The sequence below is a fragment of the Drosophila ananassae genome, chromosome XL (genome assembly GCF_017639315.1).
Source record: "Drosophila ananassae strain 14024-0371.13 chromosome XL, ASM1763931v2, whole genome shotgun sequence".
Taxonomy (NCBI): Eukaryota; Metazoa; Arthropoda; class Insecta; order Diptera; family Drosophilidae; genus Drosophila; species Drosophila ananassae.
The window spans coordinates 1,364,767-1,379,698 of NC_057931.1; the positions used below are offsets into that span (position 1 = coordinate 1,364,767).

At 53.1% G+C, this 14,932-nt stretch overlaps 1 protein-coding gene across 1 annotated transcript; it reads left to right on the plus strand.

Moving 5' to 3' along the window:
- Positions 1-13,018: 13,018 nt before the first annotated feature.
- Positions 13,019-14,136, plus strand: LOC6503910 (metaxin-2). The gene has a single exon (XM_001963790.4). It carries the CDS (start codon positions 13,186-13,188, stop codon positions 14,107-14,109), a length of 924 nt encoding a protein of 307 aa, XP_001963826.2. The 5' UTR covers positions 13,019-13,185; the 3' UTR covers positions 14,110-14,136.
- Positions 14,137-14,932: the final 796 nt, after the last annotated feature.

Genomic DNA, 14,932 nt, shown 5'->3' on the forward strand with positions numbered 1-14,932 from the left:
TTCAAATATTTCGTTCGTTTTCGTTCAGTTTCTGTTTAATTTAAACTCGATTTCGTTTTAAAAGTGCAAAAGAAGCAAGTTTCGTTTAAAATCGAACCGAATCAGTACTCGCGATCAGTGCCGGGAGTGTTCAAGTGTTAGATCCTTTTGATAGTATCCTTATATCGGGATTTGCTTCTAAAATAGTGTTAATCCTCTTAAAATTATTGGAATGGTGTAGTTTATAGACAAGTGCATCTAATAAAAGTGTTTGTAGTTGATTTTTTTTCGGTTACGCCGCGATTTCGGGTAATTCGGTTGGTTAGGATAGCGTCCTGTGAAGGCTCCTTGGGAAGAGCCCTTATCCTTATCCTTTATCCATAAAAGTAAGTATTTTTTACCATTATAATTATTAAGTTTGCTTTAAAACTATTTTAAAAAGAAAAGTCAGTTGCAAAAAAGGATATGGGAAGGTCTATTTGAAACTCTCTGTGGCGAGCACTTTTCCCGGTTCCACTTAATTGCTGGGCAGCTCATGTTGTCTGCTCGCTCCGCCTGGGCTTTAACTTTTTACTAATTTTAAATGGCGTTGCCGCAGGACGAGGCCGGGGGGTGGCAGGAAGGCGAGGGCAGGACTGTGGAGTGTCCTGCGGAGCTGCAGGCGGTGGCTTCGGTGGTGACGGTGGCGCCGGAGGCTCTTGTTGTCAAGTGCTGTCCTGTGTGTGCTCGAAAGTTGAGTCGACTTGAAATTTTAATGAAATGCGCTGCTCTCGAGCCCAGCGTCTATGTCTATGCCCGGAAACTGGCACGGGCGGGGGGGTGTCCTGGGTCCTGCATCCAGGACTCCGGTTTGGCTTCGGTTTGGGTTTGGGCTTAGGTTTTGGGGTTAGGCTTCCCGGAGCCACAGCCCCCCGGCGTCTGCATTTCAAATTATTTTTAATTGTCATTTCTGCGGCAAAGCCGGCATCTCATTTTCGGCGGTACTCCGGGTCCTGTCAAAGGCACTCCCTGTCTCTGCCTCTGCCCAGCCCTGCCCCCATCCTGGGCGCATTTGCGGCAATCAAAATATTTATGCCATGGACAGTTGATTAACCGCAAACTGGCAAACGAGCCTGCTGGTCGCGGCCTCGTCCATAATTAAAATCAAATTAACTCTCGCAGAGGGCCGCCCGGTGGTTTTCGGCAGGGCAGGTGGGTCCTGCTGCCGGGGTGCTGCTGCTATAATTTCAAATTTCGGCCAGCACCCTGCAACTGTCCGCAATCAGTGCACTCGGCGGAGTGGACACTATTTATTTGGGCCGCAGGATGGCTCTCAAATAGGACCGGACCATTAATCAAAAACTGGCCCAAAACTGACAGTAACTGGGGCTCTGGGGCTTCAGCAATAAAATCATGCAGCTATGAGTGATCTGTTGGGGACTCCGGAGGTGGGCTTTGGATGGCACTTTAAAGAGCAAACTCTTTAGCCACTTTAGCTGAGCTCGAATTGACGAAATTAGCGGACAAATGTGACAGGCCTTGGCAGGTTGCAGTGATGGCAGGCCACTGGGCGGCTGATTGAACAGTTGATTGATGGCCCCGCCGAGGAGAACGGGTTTTAACTGGCGTAATTAAATTTAATTCGCAACACCTCAACCCGCCAGCGAGTCAGTGCTGCAGCGGTGTGGCATGCACCACGCCCCATTGAGTCGGCGGCAATCTGGGCAAAGGCCCTCCTAATGGATTTCGGGAATTAACTTTCCGGCATCCATCTCGAATTTATGCGCTTCTGATTCAATTAATTTGTATTAATCCCCGAGAGCCCGACACCAACTAGCAGAAAAGTTCATCCGGGGCAACTGCCGCGTGCAGGACGGCAGGACGACAGGACGACAGGACTCCCGAAAATAAATCAAAACAACTGACGGACAGTCGGCAACGGCCGGCGATGCGTGGCCAGAAATTTAATTGATTCAAACAATTCAAACGATTTGCACATTAAGCACCGCGCCCCTCCTCCCCATCCGGCCGACAAATCAAATTGAAATGCCAATTGAATGTGGACGCAGCCCATCCGCATCCGGATCCGAGACCGAGACCGAGGCCACCATGTCCCACATCCCGCCACTTGGCATGAGTTTAATTTTGATTTTTATGTGGATTTTTATTTGGGTTTAAAACGGCGGGCGATTTAATTGAATTGCCCCTGGCCCCTGCCCCGCCCTGCCCGGCAGGACATTATGCAAAGAGGGGCGGGCTCTGGCCAGAAATCAAATTGGGCGACTGGGATGCCGGATATTTAAACTTTAAAAGCGGGGCCAGCCAATCGGCCAAGGTATGGAGGAGACTAGTGCCCGACAGAGCCGTGGTGGTCCCTCGAAAGGGTCATTATTTCCGGCATATATCTCCTGTTTCGGCATTTAAGTCCCTGCCTCTTTCGTGTCGCCGCAAATTGAACAAGCCGGACACGGAAACACTGAAACATGTTGCACTCTCTCCCCCCCTGCTCCTGTTTTTTTCGGCCATAACGCATTCCGGCCGGGCTTTGAGTGGCTTTCGAGAGGCTGGCATGCCAAGTGTCCACTTCCACTGGCACTTTCTTGGAATCGTTGAACGGGGCTGGTAGTCCCAGCTCCTTCGTGTTGATTTGCCTAATTAAAATGAATCGCTCAAGTGGAAACTCGACAGCCCAGCCGCACAATCACACAAAGGGCCAGATGCCTCTAATAGGCTGTCCTTCGGCCATTGTCTGCCGATGAGCCCAATGAGACGTAAGAGTGCGGTGAACTGAGCCTCGAACGGCCGTCTCAAGGCTTCCATTTCCTTCCCAAGCTGCACTCTACTCCGAAAACAAATGCAATCGAGTCATAAGCCGGCTCTGAAACTAGAGGAGCAGGCATCCTAGACCGAACATCAATGGCGAACATTATTTTGAAACAATTAAGCTCCGGATAATAGATTAGTCCGGCGCCGGGGCCCGAAAACTAATTATCCTTTGAGCCTCGCAGCAGCTGATGTGCATTACACTCCACATATTACAAAGCACTTTGAGTGACAGCAACAAGGTAACAGCTGCTCACTAAATACCAGAAAAAACGGGCCAGGAGAGCTTCCTTGGGGCGACGCCGAAGTGAGCACACCCTATGAAGAGTCCTTGGGGGAAAGGAGTGTCTATCTTCCCCAAATTCCACCAGGTTCTCAAGCAAAAGACCTAGACCGATTAGTAGATCCATTATCTTCCGATCTACACTTAGCATCTATGACCTGCAAGATAATATCCTTGTATATCCTGATATGTGCAGAGTACCCCCTGAAAGGACATGAAACATTGGGGAAATTGGTAGATGGCAGTGCGTTGCGTTGCGTATGTCCTTTGTCATTTATCATTTGTCCGGGCCCGGCAACTGCGAATCCCTTTCACAGTGACGGGGCCACCGACTCGGTCTCCATCTCCGTTTCCGTCTCCGTGTCTGTCCCTGTCTCCGGACTCGTCCTCGTCCTCGTCCTCGTCCGTAGATGCGGGTCAACGGAACGGGTGCAGTGTCACTGCACTGGCCACGCCCTCGGAAAGCCAACATATATGCACCCCCCGCCCATCCTGCCTGCCAGACATCTCCAATCCGCTCGAACAACAAGCTATATTATCCTGTCGCCCCACCCTGCCCCTCTCCTCCCGCCACCCACAGCTTGTTGTATAATCGAAACCTTCTGTCATTTTCTTGTCGCTGTTTGTTTGCCTCTTTTTGTCCTTTTGTGTCCTTTTTTGCCTCGCAGCAGTCACTGCGTTGTTGTGACTGCTTGATGGCTGCAGGGTACTCGTTGCGTATACGACCCGTGTGCCGTCGAGGTGGTGGGCCTTTCAAGGCATATAGGATATAGTGTTCTGGATCTCTAAGTAGTCCCCACTGGTGGTATTACTTTCCAATCTATTACCAACTCTTCGGAGAAGAGTATCGCGGAAGCAGCTACCCTAGTCCTGGCTCGTCCTTGTTTTGTATTCATTTTCTGTTTTGTTTTTATGGCCAGCGCCGGGCATTATTGCATCGTGACCAACGTGGCAAATACGCAATGTGCGGAGGGCGGTGGAGTGGCACTCTCCCCGCCCCTGCCACCTGCCACCTGCCACCTGCCACCTGCAACCTACCACCTGGCTGCCGCTTCTGTTCTTGTTTTAATGCACCAAAAAGTGTCACAACAATAACAGCCGGAGAGAGACCCAAAACGAGAAAAAACGGAGCTCGGATGACCTCATTTGCGGCCCAAACACACTGCCGCCGTGGCACAAAGTGGAGTACAGGCATTTAATTACAAATTTTACGCTCGTTCTAAATTTGTTGCCAAAAAGCAGAAAAGCGCCAGTGGCAGTGGCAGGGGCAGGGCGGAGGCATTCCATAATTGCGAAATGCACTGAGCTCCCTCCTTCGATGTCAGTATCGTTGTGTTCATTAACCGAGGGATGCTTCTAGCTGTCGGGAGAGGAGGGAACAGAAGCAGCATTCCCAGCAGCCAGCCGGAAAATGCACAAAGCGGTGGGTGGGCCTCCTCATCCTCGTCCTCGTCCTCCCACTCCTTCCCCTTCCGGCTTCACAATAAAACAGGAAGAAAACAAAGGGGCTTGGCTCTCCCTAGCCCTCCCAGTGGCCAGCCCTGATGATGTTTCGGGTAAACAGCAAATCACCAGAACGAGAACCAGAACCATAACCATAACCAGAACCAGAACCTTGGCCAGAAAAAAGATCTAATTCCGGACTGGTTGGATGCGGATGCGATTCATCATTTTCGGGACATTGCCAAAACACATTTCCAATTGAAGAGCAGCCCGGACGGCATCCCATTTGTGTAATTGTCGGCCTGGGCCGCTGTGTGAACTCCAATCATTGTGCTAGGCCGGGTGGGAGCTGGGGGGATCACCCAACAGGCCAATGGGACTCTGCGTAAGTCCTTAATTAGTCCTTAATTAATTATTAAAATATGGCACACTGCCTCCGCTCCTCCTGGCCAACAACTCATACAGCTGGGACGGAGTTGACTTAACCTTGTCGTGGCCTGCAGCCTTTGACATTCGATGACACGCAGGAGTGGAGGAGGTCCAGGTCCAGGGATCACTGCCAGCAAGCTTAACTTTAATTGGAGCTCGGCCCTAATAAGCAAATAAATTTGCAGCCGGATGCCGGCAGGAATGCTGTGGAAAACTAATTCAATTGAGAGCGCCGGATTGAAGGCAAATATGGAATACGGAATCTGACGATTATGGGACGGAGTGGGGGCGGGGAGCGGACCAAAGAAATCGGACCGAACCGCAGAGGCAGTGCCGAATCGAAAATACACGCTCTTGTATGCATTTGTGTGTATCTAATAGATATGCAGTGACAGCACCTGTATTTATGTATCTGATGCCGTATCTGCCACTCTGCATATGTGGCTCTATCTGCATGCCAATCTATCTGTGTTGCCAACTGGCTCTGTATCTGTATTTGTATCTCTGCGTTCGCATAGCCATGTATCTGTGCATGAGTTTGCATAGAAATTAAATAAATATTTGCGTGCAACTAAATTGGAATTGGAATGCTGGCTGGCTGTGGCTCTTTCTGTTGCTATTCCACAATCACTATCAGTATCTGTATCTGCCTCTGCATCTGCCTCTGTGTCTGTGTCTGTGTCTGTATCTGATTCTGTTTCCGATTCCGCCCTGAACGATTGCAAATCGAATTTGCATTGATGCAAATTTCAGACCGTCTGGCCCGCCGCCCCCTTTCGACTCATAATTATCGCCGGGAATGACAACTTCATTTCGCAGAGCTCCCTCCGATCCGAATAGAGGACAAATAGTGTTTGGGGATTATCGGCGGTTAATCGGCGCAAGTGACCGGCGACTACTCTCTATTTCATCCCGGTGCCACGTCAAGTTTAGTGGCAGTCAGTCAGGTACATTGTCGTCTATTGTTGTGCAATTATTGGCCAGCTATTCAGCTGACAGCGCGGGATTATGCTCTTGCCGGCGCGAATCACAGACTCATCTGTTTCCCACCAATCCCATGACCCTCGGCCCTGCTTTGAAAGAAGAGCCAGCCACCACTGATGGCCTTGTTTTCGCACAAATGGAATTTATGTTTCATGCAGCATTTGCATATGCCACTTGTTCCGGGCTTTGGTTACACGCTCCACGCTCCACGCTCTTCTCCTCCATCAATAGCTCTCCCCCACGGGCGGGAGGGAACTGTACGGGAACTAAAGCCGTACAGCTAGCGGCGAAGGAGCGAGGAGGGAGCCAACTCGTGCCGTCCATTCACGCTCGCCCATGAGTGCCCCGCCCCTGAAGCCTTCCCAGCTTCCGCTTCCGGCTCTGCTTCTTCCATTTGCATGCTTCGAGAGCCAAAAAATTGCTCTCCTATGCGTGACAGCCGAGCCAGGCCCAGAACTAGTGGAAGGCCTCGTCAGGGGATGGCCTTCCCGGAGGGGGAGGGCTGGCTTTCAGGGGTGACTGCCTGGCATGCTGCCTAACGATCTATTCACGTCGAGAGGCGTCTCGAGACTCCCGGCGACGACAACGAGAACTATTGAAGCGTATTAATTCTTTTTAATGCCGAAATAATAACGACGCCATTATGCCGGGCAGCAGTAGACCTGCTCCACCTCTTTTTCCCCGGGGGGGGGTTCTCGGTGGCGCCTGCAGATTGGCGAGCGAGACGGCGCCCAAAAGTCTGCTCCGAAATGTTTTCCAATTGACCAAACAACGCAGAAATAAAGGCCAGCAACAGAAACATTGGGAGATTTGCAGCAGAAGGGATGCGAAGAGGTTGATACCCTGCAGTAGTCCTTTATAGGAAGTCTATATGATACTAGTCCTTGATGGTTACTAGTCTCTCAGACGGCAGTTCTGAACTCTATTAAAGATTAGTACAGACTTGAGTAATGGGTAGTACCACCTATACCCCCTTTATAAAGGGTATCCTGGACAGATATGGCCTGGAACGTGTGTGCCGAGATATATGTGTGTGTCCGATACTTATAAACATAAAAACTGATAACGAAATCAAAACGTCGGGCCAAACGATTTGGAAATACTTCGACAGCATTGGCAGGAGCAGGAGTGGGAGTGGGAGTGGGAGTGGAGTGGGAGCTATAGCAGTAGCAGGACCAACAACAAGGACCAACATAGGCCCCGACAACAATGGCGTGGGTCCTTCTGTCCGGCCGTAACATCACTGTAACGGCCATACAACATTATTATCATCGCAAATGGCAAGTTAGACAAACACATTGAGTGCCCATTTAATGGCCCCACCCCGGGCCCCGGTCCGAACCCAACTCACTGCCGGACAGATGGGAGTGGGGGGCTGCCCGGGGAAGGATGCAGGATGGTTATGGGTCTAGGCACATAATGACCAAGCTAAACAGCAAATGAACTTTTAAACGTATTGAATTGACGTTCCAGAGGCGCACAAGACGCCCGAGAATGAGGCGTCAAAAGCGCCGCAGGACCAGAGGAGCTAAAGGAGCCAGAGCCAGAGCAGAGCAGAGCAGCCAGAGCAGGAGCAGCATTAATGGGTTGCCATGGCCAGCTCCTCACAGGACACAGAGTAAGCTCTCGGCTCATGACTGAAGCGAAAAGGAAAAGAATACAACGCAATAAGAGGACACAACAAAGGCCACTGCCAGGCACAAAGGAGAAAGGACTTGCCGGGCGGGCGCATGACGGAGGACGGAGGAGGGAGCTGCCATCGATTGGCGAAAGTGGCAAAGTGTACACGACTCCGCCAGGCAGCCAGCAGACAGAGCCAGGAACTATCGCTTCCGATGCGACTGCTCGCAAAACAAATCCTCGGAAAACAATTTATTATGGTCACGATCGTTCGTCACCTCGTTGGCTTTACGGGCGCTGTTTGGCTGTTTGGCTGTTTTTGTGTATGTTTTTTTTATGTGTACTCCGGAGTGACACTAACCTCTTGATGGCAGGACGTGACTGGGCAGCATGGCCCAGCGAGAGCCCCGAAAAACGAGCCGGGATGACGGGGTGGCCGCCAGTTGATTTAAACGATCCGGCGGGATGCAGATGAGTTTTTGATTTTCCATTTTGCAGTTTGTTTGTTTGCCATGTCGCGTGCGTTTGTTGTTGTTGTGTGTGTCTCTTTTACGAGCTGACAAACTGACGAGCGGGATGTGGCAATAACAGACAGACTGCTGGTGGCCGGGGCGAGGTGGGGGGCGTGGTGCCACGCATAATTTGCCAGCCACTGCCTCGGCCCGAAACTAAAACAGTGTGAGAAAAATTGGAGGAGACTTTGGGTTGAAGGACTTTTCTGTTTCACTTTATGAAGTCCTGGCGGTATCCTTAAGGATGGAGACCTTAGGGCAGGAGTTTAGTGTTTCTTGCAGTGTAGACTCGGTAGACCCTTTTTCTTCCAGTGCCTCGAACTGTGTCTGGCCCGTGTTTGTGTTTACATTTCGTCTTAAGCTGCGACAAGATGCCGCCATATATTTGTCACATGGACGCCACTTTTGCAGTCAACAGGGGGGGAGGGGATGGGCTGATGGGTGGGGGAGTGGCTGGAGCAGAAGGACAACAATCGACGAGTGGATATCACAGGCATTGGGGCAACAAAGGCACATGGCAGGCAGGCAGGCAGGCAGGCAGGCAGACGTAGAAGGGAGGAGGAGCTGTGTGCAAATAACCTTAAGCCGGAAGCTCGTCAAGTGACTTTGCTGGCAGCCGCCAAGCCAACCACCCAACCACCCAGTCACCCACTTCCTCCACTGCGGGTGTTCCATCATCAACGTATCCCAAGTATTTGCATTTTGTATCACTTAAGCAGCAGCTTTCCATTGTTGCCACTGGTCACAGGAGACATTTATAGCCCAACACACACACACACCACACCCTTGGGCACACCCACACAGGCATATAAAAGTTGGCTTTGCTTTTTTCCGCCCAGCCACCCCCCAGTGGTGGTGGTGCTCTCCTCCCCCTCCCCACTTGCGACTCAAATGTTAAGTAATGGAATTATTCGTGTGCTCAAGTGTAGGCTCCATTTGGCTGGAAGGAAGCAGAGGAAGTCAAGGAGCCAAAGGAGCCAAACGAGCCACTCCCCACCCACCCCCTCCCCTGGACAATCAAATTCGGCCTGGCAACAAATTTCAGCGGCGGCGGGGTAGGTGGAGGGGGAGGGGCGTGTAATTGCCAAGACAAACATTGTGTTAAGTGGGCTCGGGCACCGGAATTGCGGCCAAGGAGTGTGTGGGCCTGGGCCTGGGCCTATTTGCCTCGGCCGGGCTTTACGAGCTGCCAGACTCTGACTTTCTGCCGGCCGGGACTTGGCTTTCCAATACCACCAATCCGGACTTCCAATCTCCGGGCTAAGCTCCACTCCGTCCTGGGGAATGGCTGTTGACCAGGCCGTGTCCTCCTCAGGCATATCCCTTTATTTTCGACATGATGCTTGTTTTAATTCCACCTCCTCTTCGGGATGGACACGCTCCAAGTGTTGAGCCGCCCGCTGCCTCCCCCACGTAACGAGGATGTGTGCAGGAAGGTCCTGGAATTCGCAATTAATCACAATTAAAAACGGGCCAGGATTTTTTGTTCGCCTTGCCGCGCTCCTGGCCCGGCTTACTTATAGAAGGGTGTGTATACTTCGTATATAGGGATACTGTAGAAGGGCCGGAGCCCGCGTCATCCGCGTTTAATTATGGAAATGTTAATTTGCTTAGCACTACGGGCGGAGGGGGCCACCTGGCGGTCATCGGCAGACCTGCGCGGCGCTGCCAGTCAGCAGAACGCGTTTCTGCTTAGTTTTCCGCCGCCGCGCCATTAATTTTCAATTAACACTATGCCACGAGCAGATCCCGGGCAGGGTGTCCCCTCGGCCGGTTACTCCTTATTTATGGCCCTGTTCCTGCTCCCATTGGCACCCAACTTAACCTTGGTGAGTCCCCTTCCTCCACCTGGGATGTCCACCTGTAGTTCATTTCATTTATCGCCTGTCCCCGGCAAAGTTCAATCCTTTGTTGCGCCATCATCTGTGCCTACGCCATTAACTTAAAGTGCCATTGGCCCCGGACATGGCCCAGGAAGCAGGCGACAGGACACGGGACGCAGGATTGTGGGATGGTGAACCGCCGGCATCCTTCTGGCCATCTGCGCAGTCTGGGAACTGGGTCCTGGGCCCGGGGATCTGGGATCTGGGAGCACTTAACTTAAGCGCTCTAATTGTATTAAAAGCGTGTCCTGTCCCCCGGCATCCCGGCTATTCTAGTCATCCCGCCGCAGCCCGGCTTCCAAACCGGGCCGAGACTTGCCACATAGTTGACGTTGACGCAATGGCCATATCTCCCTGGCCGCCTGGTCGCCTGGTCCCCCCCAGGCCCCTGCATCCTTTCGGCTTTTAACGTTTTCCCGGCTAATTCGGCTAAGTGATTTTCATGAGTGCGTGCCGGGGCGGCGGCCGGTTCATCGGACTTGTGGCTTAATTAGGGTCGGGCGAAAGGGCTGCCAGGACTGCCAGGACTGCCAGCCCAGGCAGGACTGCAATTAGTTCCGATTAACTCGAACATGGCAAAAAATGTCGGCCGCCGACTGCATGTCCTTCTTAATAAATACCCCGAAGGAGGAGCAAGAGAGGAGCCATCCTGCCATCCTCCGCTTTAAAGCCGCACTCGCGTGGCACTTTGGCCCAATTCCGTAGGAGACTTGGCATGTAAACGCGACATAACTTTCAACTTTCGGAGGGGAGGCAGGTGCGGGGGAGACCGCATCGTAGACATTCCACGTCCTTCGCCTGGCAGGAGCCCGGGTAAATGTTAATTAAGCATCATTTACGCATTCGGGCCGTCATAATGACAATGGCACTGACAGCGCCACAATGTTGCGACAGCTTTGACAAGCCCGCCAGCCAGGACATAGGACATAGGACGTAGGACGTAGGACGCCTCAGTCCTTGCCGCCTCGGTCTCTTCGCCGTCCTGCCTGTCACTCCGCACGCAGTCAAATTTAATGTAACATAAAAGGTTTTCCATTTCGCTTTCCATCCTTAATGGGTATCTGGGCCGTAATGGTTCCATCACGGCGACCGCAGAACGGCTGTGGCATTTATCTGGAGGCGGAAGGATGCACAGGAGGCCCGCTGCGGCCTCATTGATTGGCGTTGGAGGAGCCAGGGGCCGGAATCGAGACATGGAGCTCTTTAAGAGTTACTGAGTGCGAATGTGGCCCATTTCTGGTGCAATCTGACTCGCCTATCTGGCTCAGACAATGGGCAGCCGGCCGCGGATTAGCTCAGCCGAACGGCTGTTTAGCGGAGCACCCCGGACCCTTGGCCTTGGCCGGGCTGTGGCCACAAAGTGCGGCCCGTAAAGGGCGCCCAACAGCTGGCCAACAATGGTGGCCCAAACACAGAAGACAGAAGACAAAAAGCAACAAATCGCCGAGTGCAGAAACAAAATAATAAAGACAAGCAGCCGAGGAGAATGGAGGCCGGAATGGCAAATAAAACTGCAGAACAAAGATGGAAGCGGAATGGAAGCGGAGCCGGGAGGAGGTGCCGGAGAATTACGTTAAAAGCCAAGACTAACGACGGCCGCCGGAGGGAGGCGGGAATCGATTCCCTGATATCCTGTAGCCGGAGCTGGAATCACCAGAAACCGAGGGCTTCAAGGCCTCTAGTCCGCATCCTTGAAGTGCTTGAAGGATAAAGAATACCCTACATCCTGGTCACCCTGCCACCCTGTCACCCTGCCACACCAAATGCAAATAAAACGACGCCTCGGAATTGAAATAGAAATAGAAAATTGCCAAACAAAAATGGCAGCATAAACTTTGCTGTTCCCCACTTCCGTGCGCCATCCGTTCTCCTTTTCTCCGGCATGGCTTTCACCTCCTTTCTCCGGCACTCGGCCCGGAGTCGTAACTCTCGCACACACACAGCACACCATCAGAGAGGGAAAGCCGGAGAAAGTGGCACACATACGGGGTACGCACCGAGAGTCTGCTGCTTGTCGACATTTCGGTAATAAATTGAGTTTTATGGCAGTCGTATTATTCTTTATTAGTGGGTAAGAATTGTTGCCTTTTGTTGGCTTTTGTTGCCGAAACGACGTCTCAACCAGGCCCTCCCCCTGCTCCCTGGCTCCCTGGCATCCTGCACCTGAACCACCACAGATGGAGATCATTTTGCTCGGTTTTGTGGCGACCGAAGGACTAAATTAATTCCCCAGAACTAGACAGCTCCCCCGGGAGCGTATCAATCAATTTGGCATTGAAGGGCCGGCCGTGGAATCAAAAATTCCCAACCAAAACTCTTTATTTGGCGTTAAATTAGCCAGGACCCGGCGGACGTCCGGGGAATACTAATTAGTGGAGCCCGCCAGGCTCTGAAATCCGATTTTCTCAGCTGTCAGCGGCTGCGAAAGTGATTATGGGCCTCGGAGTGAGCGACGTGCACTGAAAATAAAGCTCCTCCCGGCCTCCCGAACGAATCAAGGCGACCGGCCAGGACACACACTCCCCAGCGAGGTCATTCAATTTCTAATCAGCCACCTCTTTGTACCTGATGATCCGTGAAAAGTCGGCCCCGGACTCCGCGGCCAGGAGGGCGCTCCGCCTCCGCCTCTGCATCTGCCTCTGGTGTTCCGCTCGTGTCATTTATCATCCTCAGTCTCGGTTTTGGTTTCGGTTTCAGCGCCTGAGCCCGCCCCAGCTCCAGCGGGCGGTACGACTCCACTCTTGGCCAAGTGGTTGCGGATTGGACGGGGGAGCCTCTCAGGCCGCCCCTGAGTGCGGGGCAGGCGTGGGCGGGGCCGATGATTAATTGCCGGAGTGGCCGTTTGAGCGGAAAATTCACAAAACATTTCCATCATCAAAGCGAACTGATTTCCAGCAGCCCGTCCTGCCGTCCTGCCATCCTGCCGTCCTACCATCCTTCCACATTAAAGCAGCTTCTCGGTTCTTCTCGGGATGAATATTTAAAGACTCTCCGAACCAAAGGCCTGGTGGCAGCACCACTCTGACTACAAAGACAGGAGTAGTTCGTCGCAGCACAAATGGCACAATACTCCACATAATACTTCAAATAACTGCCATTCAGCAGCGCAGTTGAGGAGTAAGTGGAGTAAGCCCCTTTCTAGAAGTGTTCCTGTCTCGTTCTCCTCTCCGATTTCGACAGTTCTCAGCTTAGTTTCGTTGTCATCCGTTGACAGCCTACATTCGAACCGGATCTCCCTCAAAATTTTGCCATGAACTCCAACCCGAGGCTGGCCCCCGCCATGCGGCAGTCGAGCCAGGCCAGGGACCGGCCCGAGAAGGACCGGGACGAGAACGCCTGGCCGAAGGAGGCGCAGCTCCACCAACCCCCGGAGCAGACCCAGCTGCTGCTCGCGGAGCGGGCCAGCGGCCTGGCCGTGAAGGCCTATCTGCTGCAGTGCGGCCTGCCCTTTCTGGAGCGGATCAGCGACCACGCCGAGTTTATGTCGCCGGGTGGACGGCTCACTCGGCTGCCCCTGCTCCGGCTGGGGCCCGTGCGGGTCTTATCCGAGTTCGGACCGATCGCCGCCCACGTGGAGGCCACACAGCCGGGGCACTGCCTGGACGGCTGGCTGGCGGAGGAGCAGCGCGACGAGATGCGCTGCCTCGCCAGCTACGTGGAGAACGTCTTCAGCCTGGCGGAGATCCACTTCAGCTTCATGGACACTCTCAACTACCAGCTGTACACCGGACCGAGGAGCGGGGCGGCCCATCCGTGGCCGCTGTGCCTGCTGCGGCGGTTCGCCAAGCAGCGGGAGGCCAACCGGCTCCTGAAGGTCTACCAGTGGACGACCTTGGACCCCGACGAGGTCCTGCACGAGGTGAGCCTCTGCTGCGGCGCGCTGGTGGCCAAGCTGGAGGAGAACGAGGCCGGCGCGAAGTACTTCTTCGGGGCGAGGCCCTGCCAGCTGGACGCCCTCGTCTTCGGCCACGTGGCCGCCATCCTGTCCACCCGGATGCCCAACATGGAGATGACCGACCTGCTCTACGGCTTTCCGCGCCTCATAGCCCACTGCCGGCGCATCGACAACAGCCTGTTCCAGGGCCAGCTCCTGGCCGAGGAGGGCGAGGACCTCCTTGACGACCAGGAGGAGGAGGAGGAGGAGGGCGCCACGGAGCAGCACAAACAAAATTAAAGACGGTGGAGCGCCCAGGACAAAGGATTCTGAATTGTTTTTTTATTTGGCCAGGGGACGGGAAGGCAATCAGAAATATGCATTTACAATAAAACGACAGAGAGCCCGAAGGGAGTGGGTTGGACATAGGTCCTGGGACCTGGGACCTGGGCCTAGGGTCCTGGGTCCCGAGTCCTGAATCCTGGGAGTGGCAAAGTAAGTCAAGCCAGAGATAAGCCAGAGCACAATGCCATAAAATACAGCAACAGACAAGGCCTGCACTGGAAGAAGTAATTTTTGGCGAAGGGTCTCCGGAAAAGGCTACTGCCCACTCCTGGAGCTGGAACGAAAATAAATCTATTTTTAATAGGATATGAGTTTAAATATTCTTAAAAAAGTACAAATTACTTTTCGAGTGCAGACGGGCTTTCAATTTAAGTTCGCCTTCGACTTCAAGGTAGACACCCGGACCCATAAAATGTCAGTTCGATTTTATGACTGGCCCGGAGTCACCAATCTCAATACCCCGTGCCGGAGACTCCGGCTAACCCGTGTGACATGGCCGCATCGTCCGGACAATCAGGCGCCCATCCCCCACCTCTCTGCCTCCCTCCGAGCCTCGCAATCAGAAACTCATCATGGCCTATTGATGATTTTTTGTTGTTTCCTCTTTGTTGTTTCCTTTCGCTCCTTTGGCCAGGACACAGCTCCCCCAGGACAACGCCACTCCCCGGGCGGCCTGCCAGCTGGCCTTGATGGCTGTCTCGCTCGGCCTGGTAATTTATTGGAATTTGCCAAAAGGATTAAGTACGCCAATAAGCGTTTTGCTCGCCGGCGGACCAGA

What these genes read in the sequence shown, in the direction of transcription:
- LOC6503910 (XM_001963790.4), top strand. Translation starts at nt 13,186, where the DNA reads ATGAACTCCAACCCGAGGCTGGCCCCCGCCATGCGGCAGTCGAGCCAG.